At 34.5% G+C, this 23,257-nt stretch overlaps 2 protein-coding genes across 6 annotated transcripts in view; one reads left to right on the forward strand and one right to left on the reverse strand.

Moving 5' to 3' along the window:
- LOC105193867 (caspase-1) overlaps positions 1-6,924 on the forward strand; it is a 40,204-nt gene extending 33,280 nt beyond the window's left edge. For 2 of the 3 annotated variants that reach the window (XM_011158525.3, XM_039446367.1), the window contains one exon: positions 5,614-6,924. In XM_011158525.3, the coding sequence (XP_011156827.1) occupies positions 5,614-5,921 (308 nt within the window). In that variant the 3' untranslated portion in view covers positions 5,922-6,924. The remainder of the gene's footprint in view (positions 1-5,613) is intronic. The other variant, XM_011158533.3, reaches the window with a different exon arrangement.
- LOC105193959 (alkaline phosphatase) overlaps positions 1-23,257 on the reverse strand; it is a 204,364-nt gene that overhangs the window by 99,151 nt on the left and 81,956 nt on the right. The gene's annotated exons all lie outside the window — the stretch shown is intronic.

Consider the following 23,257-nt stretch of genomic DNA (forward strand, 5'->3'; position numbering starts at 1 on the left):
TACATAAAAATAATAATGGGTAGAGTAGCAATTATAACAAATATGGATAATTATGACAACGAATTAATATAATACCACGATATTTCTCCAGATAATAAATTTTATAATTATTATTCCAAAAAGATTTTAAAATAATTTAATAAATCCACAATTATTATACGGTTTAATAATTTTATAATTTCAAATTTTATTGTTCGAATGTACACACACACACACACACACACACACATACACAATTTATACAACATTATATATGACTGATGTAATTATTCGAATATGCAAGTGTAATTATTTACACGATATTAACGGTTGGTATCACATGAATATACAAAATTTCATTTAGGCATGTATATAAATTACAGAAAGTGTCACGACCCAATAAAACAAAAGTTATAAAAAGTAGTAATTTTGCTGGTAATCAAATATTTTGCGTATTTTGTGACAAATAATATTTAATAAAAATATTTTAATAGAAAGTTCTACGTTATCATTTTTAGACATTTTCATTCCTAGTTTGCCATAGTGTGGTACAACGTACTCAGAGTATTTTTCACATCGCCATAACTTTATTTGTCTCTTGTTTTTCTGTCTTTGACTCGCAGATATAGATTTCATACGTGCTAAACTAAAAAATATACTTTAGTTCAGAGAGATAGCTAGTGTAATAAACTTTCAGAGTTTTACAGACTCCGGTGTGGCGGAAAAGATAACTAAAAATAAGTGTGACGATGTAATGAATGTAATTTTGGGATGTAATGAATGTAATTTTATGCTGATAGACTAGTTTTCAATATTTTGTTGTTTTATGATTCAAAGAATTTCTGTATGTACTGCGGAAAGCTTTCTTTTATGCATTCGCTTTTAATATTGGCGGAGTTGAAGATAACCCTCTAAATGCAATTCCGGAAAGAAACTATGCAATAACTCTAACTTTGCAAACTGACGTAAACGCACTGACAATATGCGTAGGAATATCGCAGAAGGTTTCAAAAGAAATATTGCAAACTCTTGACTGAGATTCGCCTAAATTCGGAATCGAATAGTGCGAACTTTGTTGCGATCGCAATTCCGGTGATTTATTGCGAGTGCAGCGCGACAATTCGCGAAAAACGGGGAAACTAGAAAAAAAAGAGAACATGCCGAAACTCGGCAAACCAACAAATGCGTTGGTAGGTTGCTGGACGAGAATTTCACATAGCAGCAAAGCATACCGCGCGATGTCAATCCTGCGGGATAGGATTAATGAAAAATACCTGCCGATTGTCAGTGAGATAACTCAGATAATCACAAATTGCGTCCGCCAAAATTAGCATGTTTGTATCAAAGCGTTAGCATCTCATTCATGTAAATGACATTTGTACGTGGTGTGAATTGATTACATTTAAATTCTTTGCGTGAAACATTTGAGTGAAAGCTTCCAGGGAATGCGGTCAAGGTTTTTTTGTTATAAATCAAATCACATTAGTACTTTGTTTAATTTCAAATCGAATCGAATAGAATTAAATTAAATCAAATTATTAAAACATAATGTATTATTATTTATTATTAGTAATTATTTAACATAATTATTGTTGTGGATAGCATTTTAATATAAATAAAAAGTAGATAAGATTTCTGTAAAAGAAAAATAATATTAATTATATAATATAAAGTCACTTTAAACATGATTTTATAAAAGTATCAATATATGTATGTAATTTGTATTTGAATCTCTTACAATTAGATTCGAAAATTTCGAATATTTCGGATTCAAATATTCATAGAGATTCAGATTTAAATCGATTCGATTTGTATTCGAACAGTTCGCACATCTCTAACAACTTTTATTTCAATATACTTGTGCCGTGTGCGTAAACATGAAGTATTCGTTCAAATGAAATTTAGAGAAAATACGCTTATTTTCTGTATTTAATAAAAATATTCTAAAATGTTGCTGCTTATACGTTGACGTCATCTGCATTAAAATCGGATTTTTTATAAGCAATGGCTATACAAATTATATTTATATTATGTTTACATGTGAAAATATGCCGTAAAATTTATTCGGCTGCAAATTTTGCTTACATCTACTTTGCACGTCTATCGATTAAGGAGCGTAAACAGAATTTATATAATGCGAGTATATTCTCTCTACGAAATGATGTTTGCGGATATACCGGGCTCGTAGTATTAAGCAAGCCCGATAAACAGGATTTGTTTATAATAGAAACAGAAGATACGTATATTTAGCAGATGATAGTTCGTGTTGCTTTTCATAACCGCAACATTTTCTTGCGCTAGCCACGATTTGTGTGTGTGTGTGTGTGTGTGTGTGTATGTGTGGGTGTACATGTGTGCAGTATCGATGAATTAATATCCGCAAATTGAATGTGAGTTCATTAAAATGAGACGCAAGTGAAAGCCCAATATCCCGACGTATTTATGCATTTCATAACGAATAGTAATACATTTTACGAGCATGCATACACTGATTGCATATTGGGTTTATTTTATATTTGGAGTAATTCCGATGGTAGTCGCACCAAACGAGTAAGCGAATTTTTCAAACCTGCCACGAAGAATGTCTATGTGTTCCATAAAATATGTATAATAACGGTTAGATAATAGTTACGTGGTATGATAAACGTGGCATGCGGGTGGTCACGCTATTAATATTCCAAGGAAGAAGATTACTTGTTAACGCGCGTACGTGTATGTGTGCCATCTACATATGCAGCAGGAAGTGGACGTATGGTTAATAATATGGGTGCTGAATTCGCGGATAACACCTGGCTCGATACTGAAGGCGGCATTAATATGCCATGTAGGAGATAAGCGCGTAGTTAACATACCGATGGTGATAGCGAGCGTGCATTTAACACTTCGCTATGGAAGTGAACGTATGGTTAATACATCATCAAGCACGTGTCCGTCCGGTAAGTACTAAGATGTTTCGCGTCACGTGTTCTATTGTTAGCGTTTAACGCATATTGCGCCCAATCCTCTCAAATTGCCAAAACAGTGAGTAACTACAGGTCCGTCCCCTTATTTGCGACGGGATTAGGTTCCAAGACCTCGATCGTAAGTCGAATTGATCGAATATAGCATTTATATGAATAAAACATTAATTATGCCAAATAATTATTTTATTATGAAAAGCAATTATAGACTTCTATTTAGGAAATAATTAAACATATTTTTTTAAGATTATAATTAATATAATATTTGCTATTATAAAATTAATATTTAGCTTAAATTTGACAAGTGATTACAAAGCTACTATCTTTTTAAATATAACAGTATAATATTTAGCGTTATAAAATTAATATTTAATTTGGATCACTGGTTAACGATGTTTAATTAGTTTTATTATAATCCACTAGTTTATTTTCAATCAATATGCCAATAAATTCAGAAATTCGTAAGTCGAGATAATCCCAGATAGAAGGGTACTTTGTATGTATAAGTTGTTAGTTACGACGATAATAAATTATAGTGTTAAACAATACTGTTACTTGACATTGAGAAGAAAATTTAATTATAAAGTTGATACAAAAGGTTTAATAAGGATTTAACAATTTTTTTCAATAACTTTTCGACATTAAATATAAAATTATTTAGTATTAAACTTTTAATTATAGTTTTTTAAACGGAAAATCTATTTCAGGTTAAATAAAAAATGATATTTCGTTATAAAGATCACTTGTCAAAAGATTTTTACATTTTCGACTATTTATAATATATTTGAAAAACCAGCGCTGTTTGGATTTTTGTAGAAAAGTTGTTTCTGTTGATATATAGTTGTAGGATTCTTAGATAAAAGTAGCTACAGTGCAAATCTGGCGCACGTTGTATACGCCATTTAAGGCGAACACGTTGTCAGAATATATCAAGAAATCGATTTCTCTTACATATTCTTGAATGGTAAGCAGATGCAAATGTAGTTTTTTGCTCATTCTAACAACGTGTTTCCTGTAATACACTTCGATCGTACAACGCAACCTTACAAATGCAACACATTCAACGTCGCGGCAATACTTTATGTGGCTCGTAACTATCCAATTATTAGATTTATCAACAAGCGGATAGATAATTTCTTTATAACTTAAAAGTAATTTTGATCAAATAATAAGGGACAAAATGTGGCTAAATTAAAATGGTATTCAGTGCCCTTGCAAGAAGGAGACACCGGGTAAATTAATCATGTTTAGGCCAAAGTCGACGATAAATTCTGACCGGTGTAAGATCAATGGAACAGTGGAATAAGAGACGAAATAATTTAACGATTTACGTGCAGCAAGATTTTGGCGTGTGTATCTACAACATATGCAAAGTAATCCCAGATTAAGGAATCCCGCGGGTGCGGCGTTGCAATCCTATTTGTCATATAGACAGGAAAGGAGTATAGTATGATCTAATTTTAAACTAACAAGCAACTTAACGCTATGCTCAGCGTCCGTGCAAACGACACTGTCTAAGAACAAATTAAGGAAGTAAAAACTCAAAAACTATTTACAATGATTAACTTCAACGTCTCAAGTTTATTCCACTTGAACTACGATTTGTGCTGGAACTTTGGAGTTTGTAATTGTGTTTGCATCGTTCCCAATTCTATTCGTTGTGATCACGACTTAGGCATTAAGAAATGCGAGTTCATTAAAACTTCTGACCTTTCAATAATCAAAGTTAAATACTCGAGCATAGATAAAATTGAATTAATAAAATGCAACTTGTAACATTTTTCTATTAATCATCTCAATAGTCTATTTAACAATTTTCTTACAAATGTTGTATGTACATTTTTTATAAAGATCATGTTCCGCATCTTGTCGTCGCTGTGTTCCTAATCCCGTTACTTCACTTAATCCCAAGCCCATTAGGCGGGGTCTAAGACTCGATGCCATCTAAATGTAGAATGTACGCGGCTTTCCTAAGAAGTTTAAGTGCTATACCAAGGTAACACCGAACTTTGTAATTTCAGGTTAAAATATATCTGTTCCGCGCAACACAATTAGTAAGGAGTATGCGGTTGCTCGTATATGCGCGGAAAGTTAAGATTAATTTAAACTTATTGCCCTGGAAAGCTGCAAGTTTTTATTAGACTGGATTATCTCAAAGTCGTAACAAATCTGTCAACTCAGCGACGTGAACTATCTTTAACAACTCCATCAGCTTCACACAAGCTTCAATAAATTTATTTTAATTTCGTTACATTTTTATTCCGAAAACTTTTTTTAAAACAAGGCGTTGTTGAGATACATGAACTACTCTATTTATGCATAGGTTGTTATACCTTCTAAGATTTTACATTTTTCAGGTGGAGACTAGAAAAAAATCGCGTTACATATTTTAACGCGTTAGAAAAGGCAGGTGCACGTTAACCGTCGCGTGCACTCGACGTATACTCGATACATACATTATCTCTAGAGTTTTAAATTTCTACCCTGTCCCGTATCGCTGCCTCGCCACTATCACGAGTCATGGGTCATTCGTTGGTGCATCTACCCTACCGAGAGACCCGCCATCGATAACGTCGCATGCATCTCGGTTGCGCAAAGCGTATCTCATTACATATAGGAAAGGGAAAATCAATCCACTACAGTCCGAGAGTAAACCGCGCGTTACGACTTTCAGGTTTTTACTCGTGGCGCAATCCAGACTCGGGCTCCTGGTTTATACAGGCACTCTGCGAGGAGCTGGATCTTCACGGGCGCAGCCGCGATCTACTCACTCTAATGACCTTCGTTAACCGCCGTGTCGCCATCGAGTATCAATCCTATGTGCCGGAGAACGAGAAATTCCACGCGAAAAAGCAGATCCCGTCGATTGTCTCGATGTTGACCCGCCTCGTGTACTTCCCCGACAAGCACACATCGGCACTGGACGACATCAACGACGGATCGAAGGAAAAGGAATCCAAAGTCCGCGAAAAAGTAACGTAAGAGTGGCAAAACACTCGTTCTTGAACGAACTTACGATGATAGATTCTCCAACAAAAACCGACAGATTGATTCGTTGGTTGAGTCGAGTTGTTTTGATGCATCGACCTTTTGAGCAGTGATTATTGATCGGCGAGCGGTTCATCGAACACGCTTAGATTGTTACGATTGAGTTTCGCTGTCGCATATAGAATTTAAAAATGTAGTATGCAAAAGAAAGAAACAAAAAATGCATTATTTATATTTAGAATATAAAAATTATCTGACCGTTTGTTACTTTATTGAAAAAAGGAAATTATAAATATTCTTAAATATTTTAGATATCTATATCGTAATTAAAAATTTCATTTTCTGTACATACGATGGAATAATTGAGATTTTGCTTTATTTTTTCTGAAAAACTAAAAAGATTGTATTATTAAATTAATGTGTAATTAGCGTGTTATTATAATATTTATATACAAATTTTGTGATTAAACAACTATACAAATACCTTCTAGATATTAAAATATATTTAAGAATTATTTAAAAAATTTTTTATACTTGTAATAAAAATTAACTAAGTAAGTATCTCCTAAGGGATGCAGACAAAGTGCCGAAAAATAACGTGTGTACAGAGGCTAAATGAAATATTTTCATTGAGATTATTTTATATACATATATTGTAATATATCGAGATCAATTTTGCTCATATGTAATTACTAATCATTTTTAAATTGAATTTTAAGTTTATGTTTAGTTTCTTTCTTATTTACAATTTATTTTTGATTTGGGCTTTTTAATATTTATAAACATATAATAAGATCAAATGTCGGACTATTTTATATATTTACAAATATAATAGATATATTTTATTTTTTGTGAATAATCGAAATAAAGATTTTTTCTCACTTAATTTATTTCAATATTCTCATAAATAGTTCTTACAAAATAAAATTTATGAAGTAAATCTTATTTGGTACTTTATATTATAATTGTCATTTTTTATCAAACTATAACGTAAAAATGAAAAAACTATTAAAAAAAAATAAATTATAATGCAGCATTTAAAATTTATTATAATAGAATTTATATTCCGTTGTTTATTTGCGTGTTTAATAAATAAATTTGTAAATAAATTATGAAATATTGTGAAATGTATATTTGATGAAAATAAAATAAATTATATTAAAGCATATTAAGTAATACGCAACAAATTATTATAATTAAGTTTCGCTATATTATTCTTAATTAATCTGCCAATTAAATTATCGTGATGTAATGACATATAAAACAAAGTAAAAAAAAGTTTAATTTACGAATAGTTAGCCAATATCTTTTCTTACACAAAATTCAATATTTTATGATGGAGGTCAATTTAATTTATTATAAGATTGTATCCACTAATAAAATTTTCTCAGCTATACGAGAGAATACACGATAGGAAAATTTCTTAAGTCCTACCATCTAATTGAACGGGAATTGCTTGGGTGTTTGCTCGCGAGAAATCGTTGGGAACTAATTCTGTCCCCCTAATACATCCCTCTCTGGTGAACCGACAGGGAAGATCCTGGGGTCTATTAACCGCAATGCGTACGACTGCGATGGCATGTTCAACGTCAGATTAGATACCTGCGGTCAAAGGAGTTAGATGCTATTAACCTTTGTCTTGGAAGACGCGAAGTGGAATCCACGAATTATGCCGTTAACCAGATGCTATCGCGAAATGTAATCTCCTCCATGTCGGAGTAGATCGATCTGCGGCGATAATACAGACAGCTTATATCCCTAGCAGAAATCTCTCGGCGTCGCTTAATCGCGTTGTTAAATGTTATTACATGATGTGGCATGGCTATGCGTTATAGATAGACGTCTTTACTACAATAAACGCTAAATATAAGTAATAATAATAATAATGAGTACATATCAGTAGATATACATTGTTGCGGTGAACGAATGTACATTTCGAATTTATTTGTAAAATTAAAATATTTTTCACTCTTTTATTTTATTTTTAACCAAATTTGTATTTTGTATTGCTTGTATTCTAGATGTGATAAACAAATTTTTAGAATATTACTAAAAATTGATGCTGACGATGTTGGTTTTATTTTTACTTCAATAAAATTCATAACTTTTCGTCATATTGGCCATGAAAAATCATCAAATAAATACCGTTTTATATTCAATATAACTTTTTTCAATACATTTGTTGTTAATTGACAGTCTTATTGATTAGCGTATGCAAAGGAAAAAATAATAATAATAAAGAAAATTGTATTCTTTTCTTCAATAAAATCCCGTTGTAGTTAAAAAGTGTAAAATAATTGTGTAAAATATTAGAAATTATTACACCGTCCTAAATGTAACGTTAGCTCGCAGTTTTTAATTTTTAAAATAAAGACTGTAATGTATTGTATAACCATTTGTTCACTGATTTAGGTTTTTTACTATTATTTGTCCGATTTTTTAATATTCAATTTTCAATATTCACACACACATTTTTCTTTAGCATATTTAGAATCAATTATTTGATTGAAACAAGATTTTAAAAAATTATAAGACTAATTATATGATTAAACGATATATTTAATAAAAAGTCAAAATCCATTAAAAAAGTAAAATAATTTAATAGAGCACGAAATATTTCCCTTTTATGGTGTTACGATGATAGGAGTCGGAATCAAATTTCAAAATAATACTACAATTATCAAACTTGTGTATGAAAATGATTCATTTTATTGTCGACATTAAAGTTATTATCAATAGAAATAGAAAATAAACGTATTGATAACTTCAGACTTCAGTGCGTATAAGAAATACAGATTTATAAAATGATATTTAAAAAAGAATTAAAAAATAAAAGAAATAAAATGGTATAAATAATTAACTTACGCCTCTTCCCCCCCCCCCTGCATTTTTACATCTTTTAAAATTGGATGGATCATGGATGTTTGTTAATTTAAATAATGGCTCGTGGTACACATAATATATTTTTGAATATTTTGTCTTTCTTAAAATGTAAAATATTTTGACCTATCTTTCTCTCAGTGTCCAGAATATAATTTATCACGGATCTCGAATTATCGTTCCCAATCTAAAACCTTTTTTCGGAAAACGAACGAATCACGGTAAGAACAGTAAAGTGAAGCGAGGACGACAAGAAGCCGATTGAATCACTGACGCCACGAAAGGATCCAGCTGTCAAGGAAATTCTTCAAACCGTTTTGACTTTCTGGCTGGCAATTGGAACGATTGCGAATCGATCCTATCTCACCGCGCTGCTAAGTGGAGCTCTCGAAGAGCGAACCCTCGAATCTGTGCGGATGGCTTGTCTGAAACGCGATCGAAAGGGATTTCGGTTTGCCCCTCTTGTCTCTTTATCACGGCTCGTGGAGTACACTGCATCAAGTAGAAACCACTTCGTTCGACGATCGTATCGTTGATCCGATCAATATGGATGCATACAGAGTTGCGCGCGATGTACAACTCTGCATGTAAAAGGTGTTACACCGCTTTTTTGTTTACAATCCAAGGCGTTCGATATTTTATAGCTTACTCACCGTCGGGCAACACTAAGCTTCCGTTCGCGTATATCGCGTTCCAATCGCGTTTCTTTCCTACTTCCTCGTGATGGTGGAATGTTGACTTTCCCTCGTCGTAAATATGCAAACAACACCGATATATATCTTTTTTATGAACCACCAGCCGCTGTTTTGCGATATTATAAAAAGATTCGTGCAGAAAACCGTGGAACCATATTTCACAGAAAAGGCACGCGAATATATTTACATGCACTGCTCATGACGAATCTCATAACTTTCAAACCTTTAAAGAAGAGAGCATTTCCCACTTCGATTCGAAATATCGTGTACGTATTAAAGAAACGTAATTAGATGAATCTACGATGAATTACCGGATTGCAAACCAGAAAATAGTTTTCTTCCTCTAGTCAAATAAAAGAGAATCGAAACGTGAGCTATAGCGTGCGGTTGCAAGTGGTAGTATTTCATCTTCGAAGCAGTTTCGACTCGACTCGTAATAAATCAGTCTTTTACAGGCGGTTGTATCATCGATATATTTTATATACTGCACGGGAAGATAAGTTACAAGATGTTGCGCTGTGTGCTACACGTGCCCGCCGACATCATAATTTTAGACTCTCGCAACGATAGTTAATCCGCACCATCCGTGCCGCGGAAAATCGAAGCTGCGATCGCGATATCGTGCCGCACCGCGCCGTGTTCTTATAGCTAATCGCCTCTTTCCCGCGGCGCAATCTGCACTACATCCGGCGTAATTCCGGCAAAATGAAAGCGGCGTAGCGAGCATTCCGAGACGACGTCACGGCGGTAAACTAAGGCGCTATTCGTCTTAATCTCATTTACAAGCTACGTGCTGGTGCGACTGGTTGTTCGCGACTGGGTGTACGCAAAATTCTATCCCATTCGCGCTTGCGGGTATTACTATTTCGGTTTTGTTTCGATAGAACAGTGCTGGGTGAAATACGATGCAATGGGTAAGAGCAACCGCTCTTAGGAATCGCATTCGCAATTTTATCACAACTCGCGTATACATTATATATACATGTACAACGTATACATATGCAGCCAGCACTCCTCGTCATTTAGTATTCAGAAGAAATTACTACCAATTTCTTTAAACGCGAGAGATAGTAAAATATGTCCAAATAAAAATACGTGCTTAAAAAGATAGTTATTTTTACAATCTGTTCTTGCATTAAATTGCTGGGTGATAGGGAACGAATCAATAAACTCAAAGCCTCGGTCTTTCAATGCAAAAGAAAAGGAAATTAATTCTTAAAGGTTTCAAAATGAAAAGATACCTTATTGATCCACTCAAAGATATTTCACTTCTGATAACTTTTTCAATTAATTAACGTGCTTCAAAAAATCTTTAAAAATTCATTAATATTCTTTCATGTTTCTAGAATAAATTTTTTTTATAAAATGTTTAATTTAACTACCTTTGAAATTTTGAAAAACTTTTATCGATAAAAATCTCGGACACGAAATATCTGTGACTATGCCTCGAGGATTAAAAGTCAAATAACGAAAATATAATGTTAAATTTAAAATATATTTTTTTATAAAAGAGAATCGTAAATTGTACGTTTCAACCATATTGAGTCTTATCAACCAAATGCAAAAACTACTGCATCGCGTATAAATTAAAAAATTAAATTAAAGTGTTTGAGTCAATAAATTGAAATAATGAAAATTAAATTAAAAATTAAAAAATGAATAAGATCAAAATGGCTACATCCAAAGTCAGACACATTAAACGAATACATAACAAATTAAACAAAGCCGGAATAAAAACAAAAAATAAAACAATGTAAACAGTTGCCTACAAGATAACAGTTTACATTATTTTATTTATTTATTGGTTCAATATGCGTTTAATTCGCCTTCTAATTTGTACACAATGCAGTAGCTTTTAATTTCGGCTGATAAAACCTTGGTAAAGCCAAAACATATTTATTGTTCTGTTTTAAGAGTGAGGGAACAAAGTTTGAAAAATTAATAATAATAATTTTTACAATTTTAAACATTGCGAAATAACGATAAATTTGGCGAGTGCGATACATTTACGATTTTCAGAAGTTCTATTTCAACTCATTCGTTCATGGTTACCGAAAAGCAATTTATTCGGTATTACCGCGCGCGGAGCAGATTATGCCAATTTCTCACCAACGTCCATTGACATTGCGGCTAAAGCAACTATATGGAATTCCGCCATACAAGATTGACCGTCATGATGTTATTGACCGCCATTAATTCGCCAACTGTTAACACGCTAATAAAACACATCGCGGAAACGGTCGCGAGAGTGTTGGTTAGATCGGCGTAAAGGGTGGCCGGCGGGGTGGTGCAAATTACTGCGAACGGGTAGGACATGTCTCCACTACTCGACACCGAGAATATAATCCCATTTTGATCCGCGAATTCGCCTTTCGGTACATCGCGATGGTACGGATCGCTGGATGAGCCGGTTCGGCTGGAAAGTTTTGACGGGATTCGCGACGCGGTATCGATCCGCCACCGACCGACAACTCGGTCAGCACTTTCGCCACGTCGCGTCGACAACCACGTAATCTTTTTGTCGACCCTCTTTCGGCATGCAAGCCATAATTCCGGACCGACAGGATATCCTTCGGGCGTCGCGTCGTTGTCACCGCGTAAACGTGGTCACTCTTTTTTTTTCTTTTTTTTGTCACGCGGTGCAAACCCAAGCGTCGAGATCGCCGATGCAATGCCGCAACATTTTCACGAATACCGAATACTGAGAATCATCCCCCCTCTCCTATCGCGTACATCCTATCCCTTTTGATATCTATGCAAAATAAAACTTCGGTTTTCCGATATGTTTCATCCGCTTTCATTTTTGCCATGTTTTACAGCGTATCGTTGATTACATCGCTCTTCGGCTGTAGCTCAACGTCAAACGGCGAGTCAGGAGATGTAGCACGCTTCGGTGATATCTCTACAAAAATGCTGAGAATGAGCTCTCTTCTCGTACACTCCTGTCATAAACATGCATTTTATGTATTTTCACGCTGTATTTTACAACAAGCATTTACGATTATACACGCGTTCGTTTATCAGCATTAGATTCAGCAAAATTTATCTCGAGTATTTGTATGACAAGTTTAAAAACGATCCTTTGCGGAATACTTTTATGGCAGCTACATGAAATAGAACTCCGGCCTTCCAAATTTATATTTCATCCATTTACATTCCATGTTTCATAATGTCGAATCGTTCATTATATTTTCCTTTAGTAACAATACATTGTCAGTCACCGATATAAAAGTTTTATTTCAGAAACATTATTCCAAAAAATATTAAAAATAATTTTTGTTATATACAGTGTAGTAATAATAACGAAATGTATTTTATTGCTGATATTAATGTTCTGGATTGTTGATGTTATGTGTTAATATTTTTTTGTATTCCTTTATCATATATTTTGCGATTTTTGCTTATACATATATCCGTCATTCGTTTTTTTTAGTTTAATAATAAATAAATAACAAGTGACTCAAATTAAAAAATATATTTGCGACAGTATTTTCCCCGCTTTGTAAAATCCAAGAAAAACGTCTCATTCTAATTATAAATTAATTTACAAATCATGTTACGTTACGTTTGTGTATTTGTTCTTGTGTTTAATATTTTATTACTATTTAATGTAAAATTGTCATTTTGAAAAAGTTCACAGTTAAAAAAGATGGATATTTATTTCGTAATTAGTATTTCTCAAGAAAAGGAAAAACAAGATGTACAACCGTGGTTTAACCGAGCCTGAAAAGGTAGGGAAATTCATCTGTAGATAACGATTTTACGGAAACGCAAGAGAAACTTCAAAAATTCAAAAGCAACGATTCAAAATTATAATAAACGTTCCGTCGAAATGTCCGAATTCATCGTGAGCGTTTGGAATTAGCGTTTGGAATTAGCGATATTGGGACGGAAATTCGTATTTCGAGAAAGGTGAGATAGCTGGCCACGCGGTAAGCGGGTTTTATTTATGGAGGTGGAAGATGTATCTTTCGTTGTCGCTCGACGTTTTCGAAATACAGCCGAGCCAATTACTGAGATTTCGCTTAACGTCGGCGGTGGTGCGCGGCCGCAAAAAGAGAAGGCGATACCCGCATTTACTCAGCCGGTGCCATTTGTAAAATATCCGCGTTTGAGGCTGCTATACGGTTCGCCACCCGATGGAACATAAAGTGAATTGCGCTGGCACTTAATTCGCGGTAAAAAGTAAAAGCACGTACAAATGGGAATCAAAATCGCGATCTATAGTTAATTCAATTGAAAAAGGAAACAAACTTCCTTATTGATTTTTGTTTCGCGAATAAAGACCATACTTTCGAATGCTTTGTCGCCCGCGGTGTTTGAGAAACATTAACCTTGCTATTATAGGTGAATTTTCACCCAGGTGTTCAATTCAAGTTAGTACAATTTTTTTTTAAATTTGATAGTTTAAAGTAATATTTTATAAGATTTTTTTGTATTAAAGAAGTGTTCGTTATTTTAACCGTGCAACCCAAGTAAAAAAAAATATGAAAAAAATTTTAATTATGTGTAAATTTTCACGCAGAGTGGTAATAACGTTAGAAAAATATAAGAGGCATTCTAGAGCTCTAAGATTAAATATCTCTGAAATCTCGCAAAAAATAAGAAATAGAAATATAATTTATCGATACATCTTTCTTTCTTTCGCTCCAAAATAGAATGTTAACAAAACGCTAGGGGTGCTATTAAATTTAAAGCTTTCGCGTCATGCGTAAGCCGCCTCCGCGGCAATTTTCAAGGATTTTGCGCTATATTCTCCTCACGTAATCTTCTTTCGCCGCAAGTACGACGCAACCTTCGCCGGCGCGATTCTAAAAACGTCACCCCTGTAACCTGGCAGTTAAAAATCTTTTCGTGCATTTTTCGCATCTAGCCCAGTGATATATCTAGTTTCTCTCCGTCGACACAATTTTCTTTGTTTTGCGTCGGATTGCATAAGACAAATGCTCCCAAGTTTTTATCGCCACGTCAGTTTCTCATACTTTTTATACGTTAGACAATAAAACTAACAAATATCTGTCGTTCTGTAAGTAATGATTTACTTACAGATAAATTTACCTCGCGCTTTCGAGAGTAGCTGAGAAATACCGCAAAAATGGTATATTTGCCTAATTAAATCTAGCGGCGAGAATCTTTGTGCGCGACGTGGAAATGGAAATATTTATGCTCTTTGCTGAAAGCAGCTTTTTCCGAAAGGATCAATATTAAACCGCGTTACGACGTCCATTGGACAAGTTTGTGCTAGCCTAATGGAATGTATACTTGATCAATGTACAATCCGTGGTATATCGGCGCGTATCGACGTTATCTCATCGCATTGTTACGCGAACCATAATTCTAACATTTCGTTAGTGACGTACGAGTCCGGGACATTGTTCCATTCCGTACGCTGGCTCGATGTACCGATCTGTAGACGGCGTGAATTTTATGCGAGCATGTCCGACATTTTATAGATGGCTCGTACATTCGGATCGCCGAGGATAAATCTTTTGTCTTGCCTGTATGTATGTGTGTGGAATGCGTAATAAATAAAAGTTTCTCGGCTTCCCCGTTAGTCCAAGGATTTATCTATCGCAAGGCTTTATTGCCTTGCGAATCAATTCGTATCTTCCTTATCGGAAGTTATTATAAAGTGACATCAACGCTGCAAGGATTAATCGTCTTAGAAAATACTTATTAAACGGATTCTACTAAGAAATTATTCTTGATGAAATTCCATGCAAATTTATGTTACGTTAAGTAAATTACGTAGCAGCGCAAGATTTTACAACAATGACCTGCATGTCATCATCGTCTTTGACAATTATCTTTCAAGTAATTTATTTTATTATTACGCTTTCCTTTTTTGAAAATGTACTAAGGGATGAAAGAATTAGAAACTAGAATTATAATTATAATTATTTATGTATGATTTATGTACAATAATATAAAATTGTTTAATTATGCGAGTTTAATTTTTTAATTCCGCAACAATTTCCGCGAACAATAACAAGATGTTTTAATTATAACGTAAAAATAAATAATCAATGTTACTTTTTGCGTATGTTAACTCAAAATAAGTATTATCAAAGTTTGATTGTGAGAAGCTTAGATATTTTATACATAACTGTTTCAAAGATGTGCTTACTGTAACAGAAAATATGAAAAGTTATGAAAGTTTGAAGAGCGCAAGTGCCCACGAAATGACAGTTTATCGAATACTTGGAAGACCGTTGCGAGGATGTCGAGAAAAGAGGACATTGATGCAAATCCGCCCCACGCGGGCACGAAAAGCAAATCTTTCCCGAACGTAAGTACGTGACATGCAAGCGTACTTATTACTCTTCCCGAAAGTCTAATTTGTTGGGCGGTGCCGGTCGAGCGAGAGACACGGATCGATTCGGAGGGACGGCGCATGCAAGAAATGGTCCGTTTGCATTTTACGTAAGCAGCACAAAGTTTTACGGCGACCATGACCATGTCACAATCATGATAATTATCTTTCAAGTAATTTATTTCAATATTACGCTTTCCTTTCTTGGAAACATATTAAGAGATGAATAAATTAGAAACTAGAACGCAATTATTTATTTATTACGATTTACGTACAATAATGTAAAGTTGTTTAATTGTACGAGGTTAATTCTTTAATTCCACAACAATTTCTGCGAGCAACAATAAGATATTCAGACAATCTTAAATTTACAGATAGAGTACTTGAGAATAAGACTCAGCACAAAAGACCCACTTAATTTACTTCAAAAAGGGCTTTAAGGAATTAGAACCGGCAACACATAACACATTTGTTTGTACAATGAAAATTTAGTAGGTGTAAAATCGAGGTGAGTGCTTGTGTCGTTCTTATGTAAAAATTCGCTGTAGTAATATATAATACTTTTAATAATAATAAATTTAGTAACATTTATTAAATATATATTATTTTATTATAACATATTATTCAATTTCCTCACTAAAAAACAACAATTTATGTATCAATTATTTAGAAGAAGCATGTTTTTTAGAAACGACACACTTATCAAATAAGCCCCAAATAATAAAATAATTATATGATCATTACGCTATTAAATATCCAATCAGTCAGGTATATTGAAAACAAACTTGCTACAAAACAAATTTTGCTTGTTACAAAAAGTTTCGTCGACCAAAAAATATTAAACTCGATGTAAAATCTATTGCGTTGAATAATTTTAGCAAATTGCAAATAAGCAACAAAATTTACTGATATAACACATTGTCACATAATTTGTGCAAAACTCAAAATTTTTACTAACCCCAACACGTAAAGCTATCTCAGTTTTTAGCATGCAAAGAAAAAAAGCTTTACATCAACATCTAAAAAACCACTATTCACTTCACTCCAGCAGCTACTTGGTATTGCACCGCATGATGTGAAGATCGTACGAAGGATACGTTCTAAATGATACTATGAATTATATGTAGAGCTTACACTAGAGAATACTAATTTTCAATACTAATTTTTGAGAAGCTAAAAGAAGCCTAAAAAAAATGAAGAAATAATTTAGATGTTTAAGAAGATAACTTTCGCATTTCGCGATATTAATAAAACTGTTCTTAATATCGTAACATTTCTTTGTCACCATTAAACGTTGCAGGAAGCATCTCTGCTAAGACAATCGAGAAACATTGCGAAAAAGGCGAAAGCACTTATTGGGTCAAAGGAGAAATTATAAACGAAATGTAGCTGTGTTTTTGCGAGAGTTGGAGAGTATATTTTTAAAAATTGTATCCTTTAATCCTAAAGCGCTCCTCATATTTTTCTGACATTAATGCCACTCTAGGTGAAAATTTATCTGCATAATTAAGAATCTCTTTACACTTTTGAGAATTTTTTTTAAATTAACACTATTTTAATGTAAAAAGCTCTCATTTAATACTGTTTTAAATTATCAAAATCTTATTAATAAAAATTGTACCAAACACTGGAATTAACACCTGTGGGTAAAACTTCACCCACATTAAGTTGCATCCTTAGAACAAAACTCTAAACTCTTCGATTCCTCGTAACAACCATAACGGCGGATAAATAACGTTTATTAGCTTAGTTTACGCGGGTTGTGCTAACATTCACGTTCTCATTTTACAGTCGTAACAGAATTGCAGTCACGTGCGTTACATTTATCATCTGGCATATACGATTTGCCGCGTGCTTCGACATAACAACAAGAAGCAATTAAAGAGATTAGAGTTAAGCAGAGAGTAGGTATTAGTACCCTAGTTCACTGGCGTTACTGGAGAGGATGGAGTTAATTGCGTGTCCTCTAAAACCTAAGCGATCCGAGGACAAAGCAGCGAATCGTGCGCGGATGGTCGGATATTCAAACGAGGCCGATTGAGCCAGATATGCGTTTCCAACGGATTGATTCTTAAAGCGAGAGATCGCGCTGCGAGATTGCTTCGCCGACTGATCGACGATATCGCAAATAAATCTCGCGGCGCGAAACGCGGGCGGGGCCGTGGTGTCGAAATCAGTCTTCCGAGCGAGCAAACGTCAACGGAATTGTGATCAAAATGCCAGAGCACGATGAAATAGGCGTCGCGATACGTGGCCGATAAAGTGCCGGAAGACAGATGCGTAATTAGCGCTACGAACTGGGAACGAATGCGGCTATATCCGCCCACGCGATATTCTCACCCTCCTTTTGACCCGTAGATAACATCCACGCGCACTCGCGCGGTCGCTGGATACACGCTTGATAACAGCTCTCTCGCACGGGATATGCACGATTTACAGTTCAGTTTCGGTGCACTGTCGGCCTCCAGCAGCGCGACAGTGGCGGATTAGCAGCTTTGAAATAGTCAAGCTCGTAGCGGCGTATGCAGCTTTAACGCGTGACGTTTCCACATGTGTGTAATTTAGAGCACGAGATGCGCCCGCTAAACACATCAAATGTTAGAGTTGCTAGCAAAGGCGTTTAATTGAAATAATGTGACGCGTGTTTTTCAGCCAAAAAATTAAATCAGTGTAATTTTGTTTATCTCGGTTATCTCTCTTTACAATTTTATACAAACACGAAATTTATTCCTGGCATTTACGTGTGACAATTAAATCTCTATAGACTGACGTAAAGTCAGTCTTACTGCGTTTACCATGTTTTCCATGTCTGTTCTATAGCATTTAGTAAAATGTCAGTTTTAATTTTTGCTTTAAATAAAAACCGGTAAGAAAAGTGCCAAACAAAATTTTCTTTTAGTAAACAAAAACATTTTTAATTAGATTTAACGAATGATAATAGTAAACATTTATAGATGAAAATGTAACTTCAATTTTGTAATTAAGAAAAAATGTCACGTTTTACTCTTGCATAAAATTACTTATTTGCTTTATTTAATACACTTTTATGAGCCACAGAACGGAGAAAAGACGATAATTGCAATCTCCAATGAAAACGCATCATGGAAATCAGAGTCTATTATCGAAAAGGAAGGATTCACAGCTTTCTACAGCTTTTATTATCGTAGCTTTCATTTAGCAAAGGAACAGTGGAATGTAATATCTTGCTTCGTTCTGTTCAATAGACGCAATATATGTATAGCACTTCAATGTAATCTACATGCTCGGCAGGGAACGGACATGTAATGCGAATCTTGCATGAACCATCAATAACTCACGAATAATGTCGCTAAATGTAACGTCCTAAGTGACATAGAATGTTACATGGCTCTGCTACATGAGAATTGAATTCAGTGCTCGCAAATTTTTTTCTTTGTACATGCCGTATGTAGAATGATGTTACATTATAATATAAAGACTGGAATAAAATGTATGTCACAAAAAAATTATTGCAATTAAATTGATAAAAAGATAAACGTTTTGTTAAAGTGTCTAAAAATTTAACCAGATACGGATCTGAAAATAATTTTGTTGGACCGTTAAATTAATTACGTAGGACATTCAGGACTGGTTGCGCTATTTGCGCTATGTCAAAATTTTTTGCAGCATTGTTCGTCATGCTTCAGCGTCATGCATAATTCATTTAATGGTCCAACAAAATTATTTTTAGATTTGTATCTATCCAAATTTTTAGATACTTCCGCAAAATCATTTTTTCTGTGCACAGTTTTAACGAGAAATTGAATTTTAAAACATTAGTACAGCAAGTGATTAATCTAATCAATTTTAAATTTCAGTTTTATATTTATATCTGATTTGTATTTCGCTTATTTCGCGAGCGTCTCTCATTCGAAAATGAGGAGAACTATACTTACTACCATATTTAAGAAAAATACCTGCTAAAAATACGTGCTACGACCAGCATGTGTATTTTTACAAAGGTATATTTTTACGAAGATGAAACAATTTTACAATCAGAACGTCATTCTGTTATATATTTGTACTTTTCCTTTCCTCAATCGAGCTTTTCCCCCCGTTTCCGTGACCTCTTTTATTTATCTCATGTCCACATTCTTATCCAAGAAACGATTTTCTCCGCCCTGTTCAAATGGCACTGCAGTTTCCATAAGAACCTCAATGGTGCTACTCTCGGGGTGATCCTATCCTCATTTAACCTCCTTTTGTTCTTCGGTATTACAGACTTCTTCTTGAACGCTGAACTGCGTTCGCTCCGCCCCGCAAGAACTTTATAAGTAAGCTAACGGCTTGATTGCTGCCGACAGTGCTAAATCTTCTTACAGAAGCAAAATCGTGATACTAAGAGATATCGTGAATCATTGTCAACTTATTAGGTCTGCGATTGTTTTACAATTCCTAATTTGCGTCATCTTACGTATATTAAACTTTAATTCAACTGTAATCAATTAAAGAATTAAAAATATAAATCAGAATGTACTACGAATTGTTGCTTTTCTCATTCCTCTTTTTCATTACTTCTTACTTATATGTAATAGAATTTTTTATATTATATTTCAACGGTAAACCTGCCATTGTGTAAGCCGATTGTACGTGTTCAACGCGTCATATGTCGCATTAAGAGCCGACAGTCCCAATCCCAACTACTTTTGGATTATGACGAGAAAATTCGTGCGTACTATATTTTTGAAATTTACGATCCCATAAATAATTTTTCGTGAACAAAATCATCCTGATCTACTAAAGCAAACATAATTTAGAAACGTGTCCGAAGTTTTGCCGTTAATCATGATACGCACATATGTACCTACATGAAAACAGCTGTTAAAACGTTTTGCAATTTGAAAAAAAAAAAAACGTTAAATGCATTTTTTGCTGCTAAATATTGAATCGTAAATAAAGCTCTTTTTACAGCGATAAACCAATTTTATATAAAAAAAACTTCTAGAAAATGTAAATTAAAAAATCGTTTGCCTGAGTTTTTTCATTTCTAACAAAATTTATGATTAATTTTTGCAACTTTTTAAGAGATAAAAACATTTCTTTATAAACAGAATATAAACATAATTAAAACAAAATAAAGTTCAATTTTTAGTATTTGCGATATTGAAATTCAATACAAAATAAAAATTTATAATTTTGCGAAATAATCTTTATCTGTGCTTCTTTTCAATTCCAACTTTCTTATTTCCAGTTTTCGATTCGCTTATCGAAGAAACAGGAATTTAGGAAACAATTTGAATTATTAAAGATAAAAACGTTCGTTTGTGAAAAAAGGATATACGACGTTCCGTCAGACATCATCGACGTTATCGCGCCGGCATTTATCAAAATATTCTAAAACGTTAGGGGTTTGTACTCGGAGTTTCATACATGACATACTTTTACAAATGTGAAAACATATCGCGTAAAATCCCGGTATACTAAAGCCCCATATCCGAAGTTTCCCGGATTCGAATTTCAACTTGTTCCCGCATGTCTGCTGATGCCTAACAGGATGGAAGAAGTCACGAATGCGAAACACGCCGCCGCGGATGAAATCTTGGATCGAATCCCGCATCCGCATCCACGTGCGCGAAGCGGGACCGAGATACCACGCGGATCTACAACGGGCTCGATATACCGTCGAGATTGATGAAGTGTAAACCGTACGAATGGATGCCGGCATCGGTAAAAACATCAATTGCGCGAAGTGTGCAAAATAAAAAAGAAATTCGCGATGCGGGCGGGCTTCTCCAATCGGAAGATTTGATTTTTCGAAGCCAATGTAAACCGTATTCAAATAACTGTAACAATGTATGTATGCGGAAGTTACTCGTGTGCGAAAAAGGGAACCCATGTACTACGATAAACAAATATTGCAAATAGAATTTTTAAAGTCCGTTCAAGATTGAATAAGCTTTCGATATATACAATATACATACACATACAACAATATTACTAGGTTGAAACAAAAGTTCGTAGCATTTTTTAAGTGAAATTCAAATATATTTGTTTAGACATTTGTACATAGATTTATTCGATCATATATATGTATATATATATGCCACTACAAATTTTTGTTCCAACTCAATATATTTTTGACGCTAAAAATAATACGTTTAATTCAAAGAGGAAACCAATTATTCAATTTTTTTCACACACACAGATAATACAACAAACTACGGAATACTGTTGACTATAACCATTAATATAAAAATAAAGCTTAATAAATACAAAACAAAAGATTAGTTGCAATTAGTTGCAGTAGCAAAATCTGTGTGCGGTAGCTAAATTTTAGCTATTTACAACTGAAATTTAGCTATCATAGAGATTTTTGCTGTTGCAACTAATCTTTCCTTTCGTGAATTACAGCTGTCTTACGTCAGCGTAAAAGCAATCGTCGCAGTGATGCGTTGCACGTGTTAAAATAAAAAAAAATTAAAATTCGTGCATATTTGAAAAGCAGCTCCGTCTCGAGACGATTGCACGAATTTGATCGTGCGAATTCGTACCGCAAATTTTTCCATAAAACGAACGTTCCGTATTTCAGCGAGATCCTAGCGAGATAATCCAGCCGACCCAGGGAAAATCGTCGTCGGCGGTACCTCTTTTCCACATAAATCCGTTCGAATGCAGGGAAGCGGAGACGCAAAGGATGAAAGTCGAGACCACTGCCGGGCGGCGCGGCGGCGTGCGGACGAAAAGTTGGTCAATATCGATGTGTGTAGATTCTCTCCGGTCTCGCGGTTGTCGACATCAACGTGGTCAACGAGTTTTCTTTGTCCTCCGCCGTCTCGTTGAAAATCGAAGTGTTTGCGTTTCGTTTGAAACTCTCTCGATACCAAACCGCGGAACGGAGACAGAGCAAAGGAAAATGGAGAGAAAACATAAAAGAGTGAAGGGGACAAACAGAGAAAGTGCAAAGCGGCATGGTGGCCACAGGTAAAACGGAAATGCTAGAGGCGTTGGAGAGCGAAAGAAGAAGAGAGACTGGGAGAGGGAGCAAGAAAAGGAGACCGCCGCATCGACGAGAACATTTCCGTTATTTTATCGAAGCGAGACTTTCCTCGAGTTCGGCTGTTTGGTCTGCCGACTAACTTCTAGAGCTTTCGCATTTTACTAGCATTATTGCCTACTTCTTTCTCACTTTTCGAGCATATTGACGGCATAGATGAAGAGCGTTCATAATGCCGACGACGCAAGTCTGATTTTGTCCACGTGAGTCAATAAGTGCCTTCCTATATTTATTTGCTTGTTTTCGAGCATTATTTATCCTTGAATATCGCAATGCAAGTATTGCTCTACGATATTCACATAAACGATGAACTTAGCTCAGTGAACGATGGGAATATGGGAATATTTTATAAAGATGTTCAAAAGTTTCATGTCTAATTTGATTGATCGATATTTGAAAGATGTGCATGATATTTTGATATAGAGATATC

Source organism: Solenopsis invicta, chromosome 2 (genome assembly GCF_016802725.1).
Source record: "Solenopsis invicta isolate M01_SB chromosome 2, UNIL_Sinv_3.0, whole genome shotgun sequence".
Taxonomy (NCBI): domain Eukaryota; kingdom Metazoa; phylum Arthropoda; class Insecta; order Hymenoptera; family Formicidae; genus Solenopsis; species Solenopsis invicta.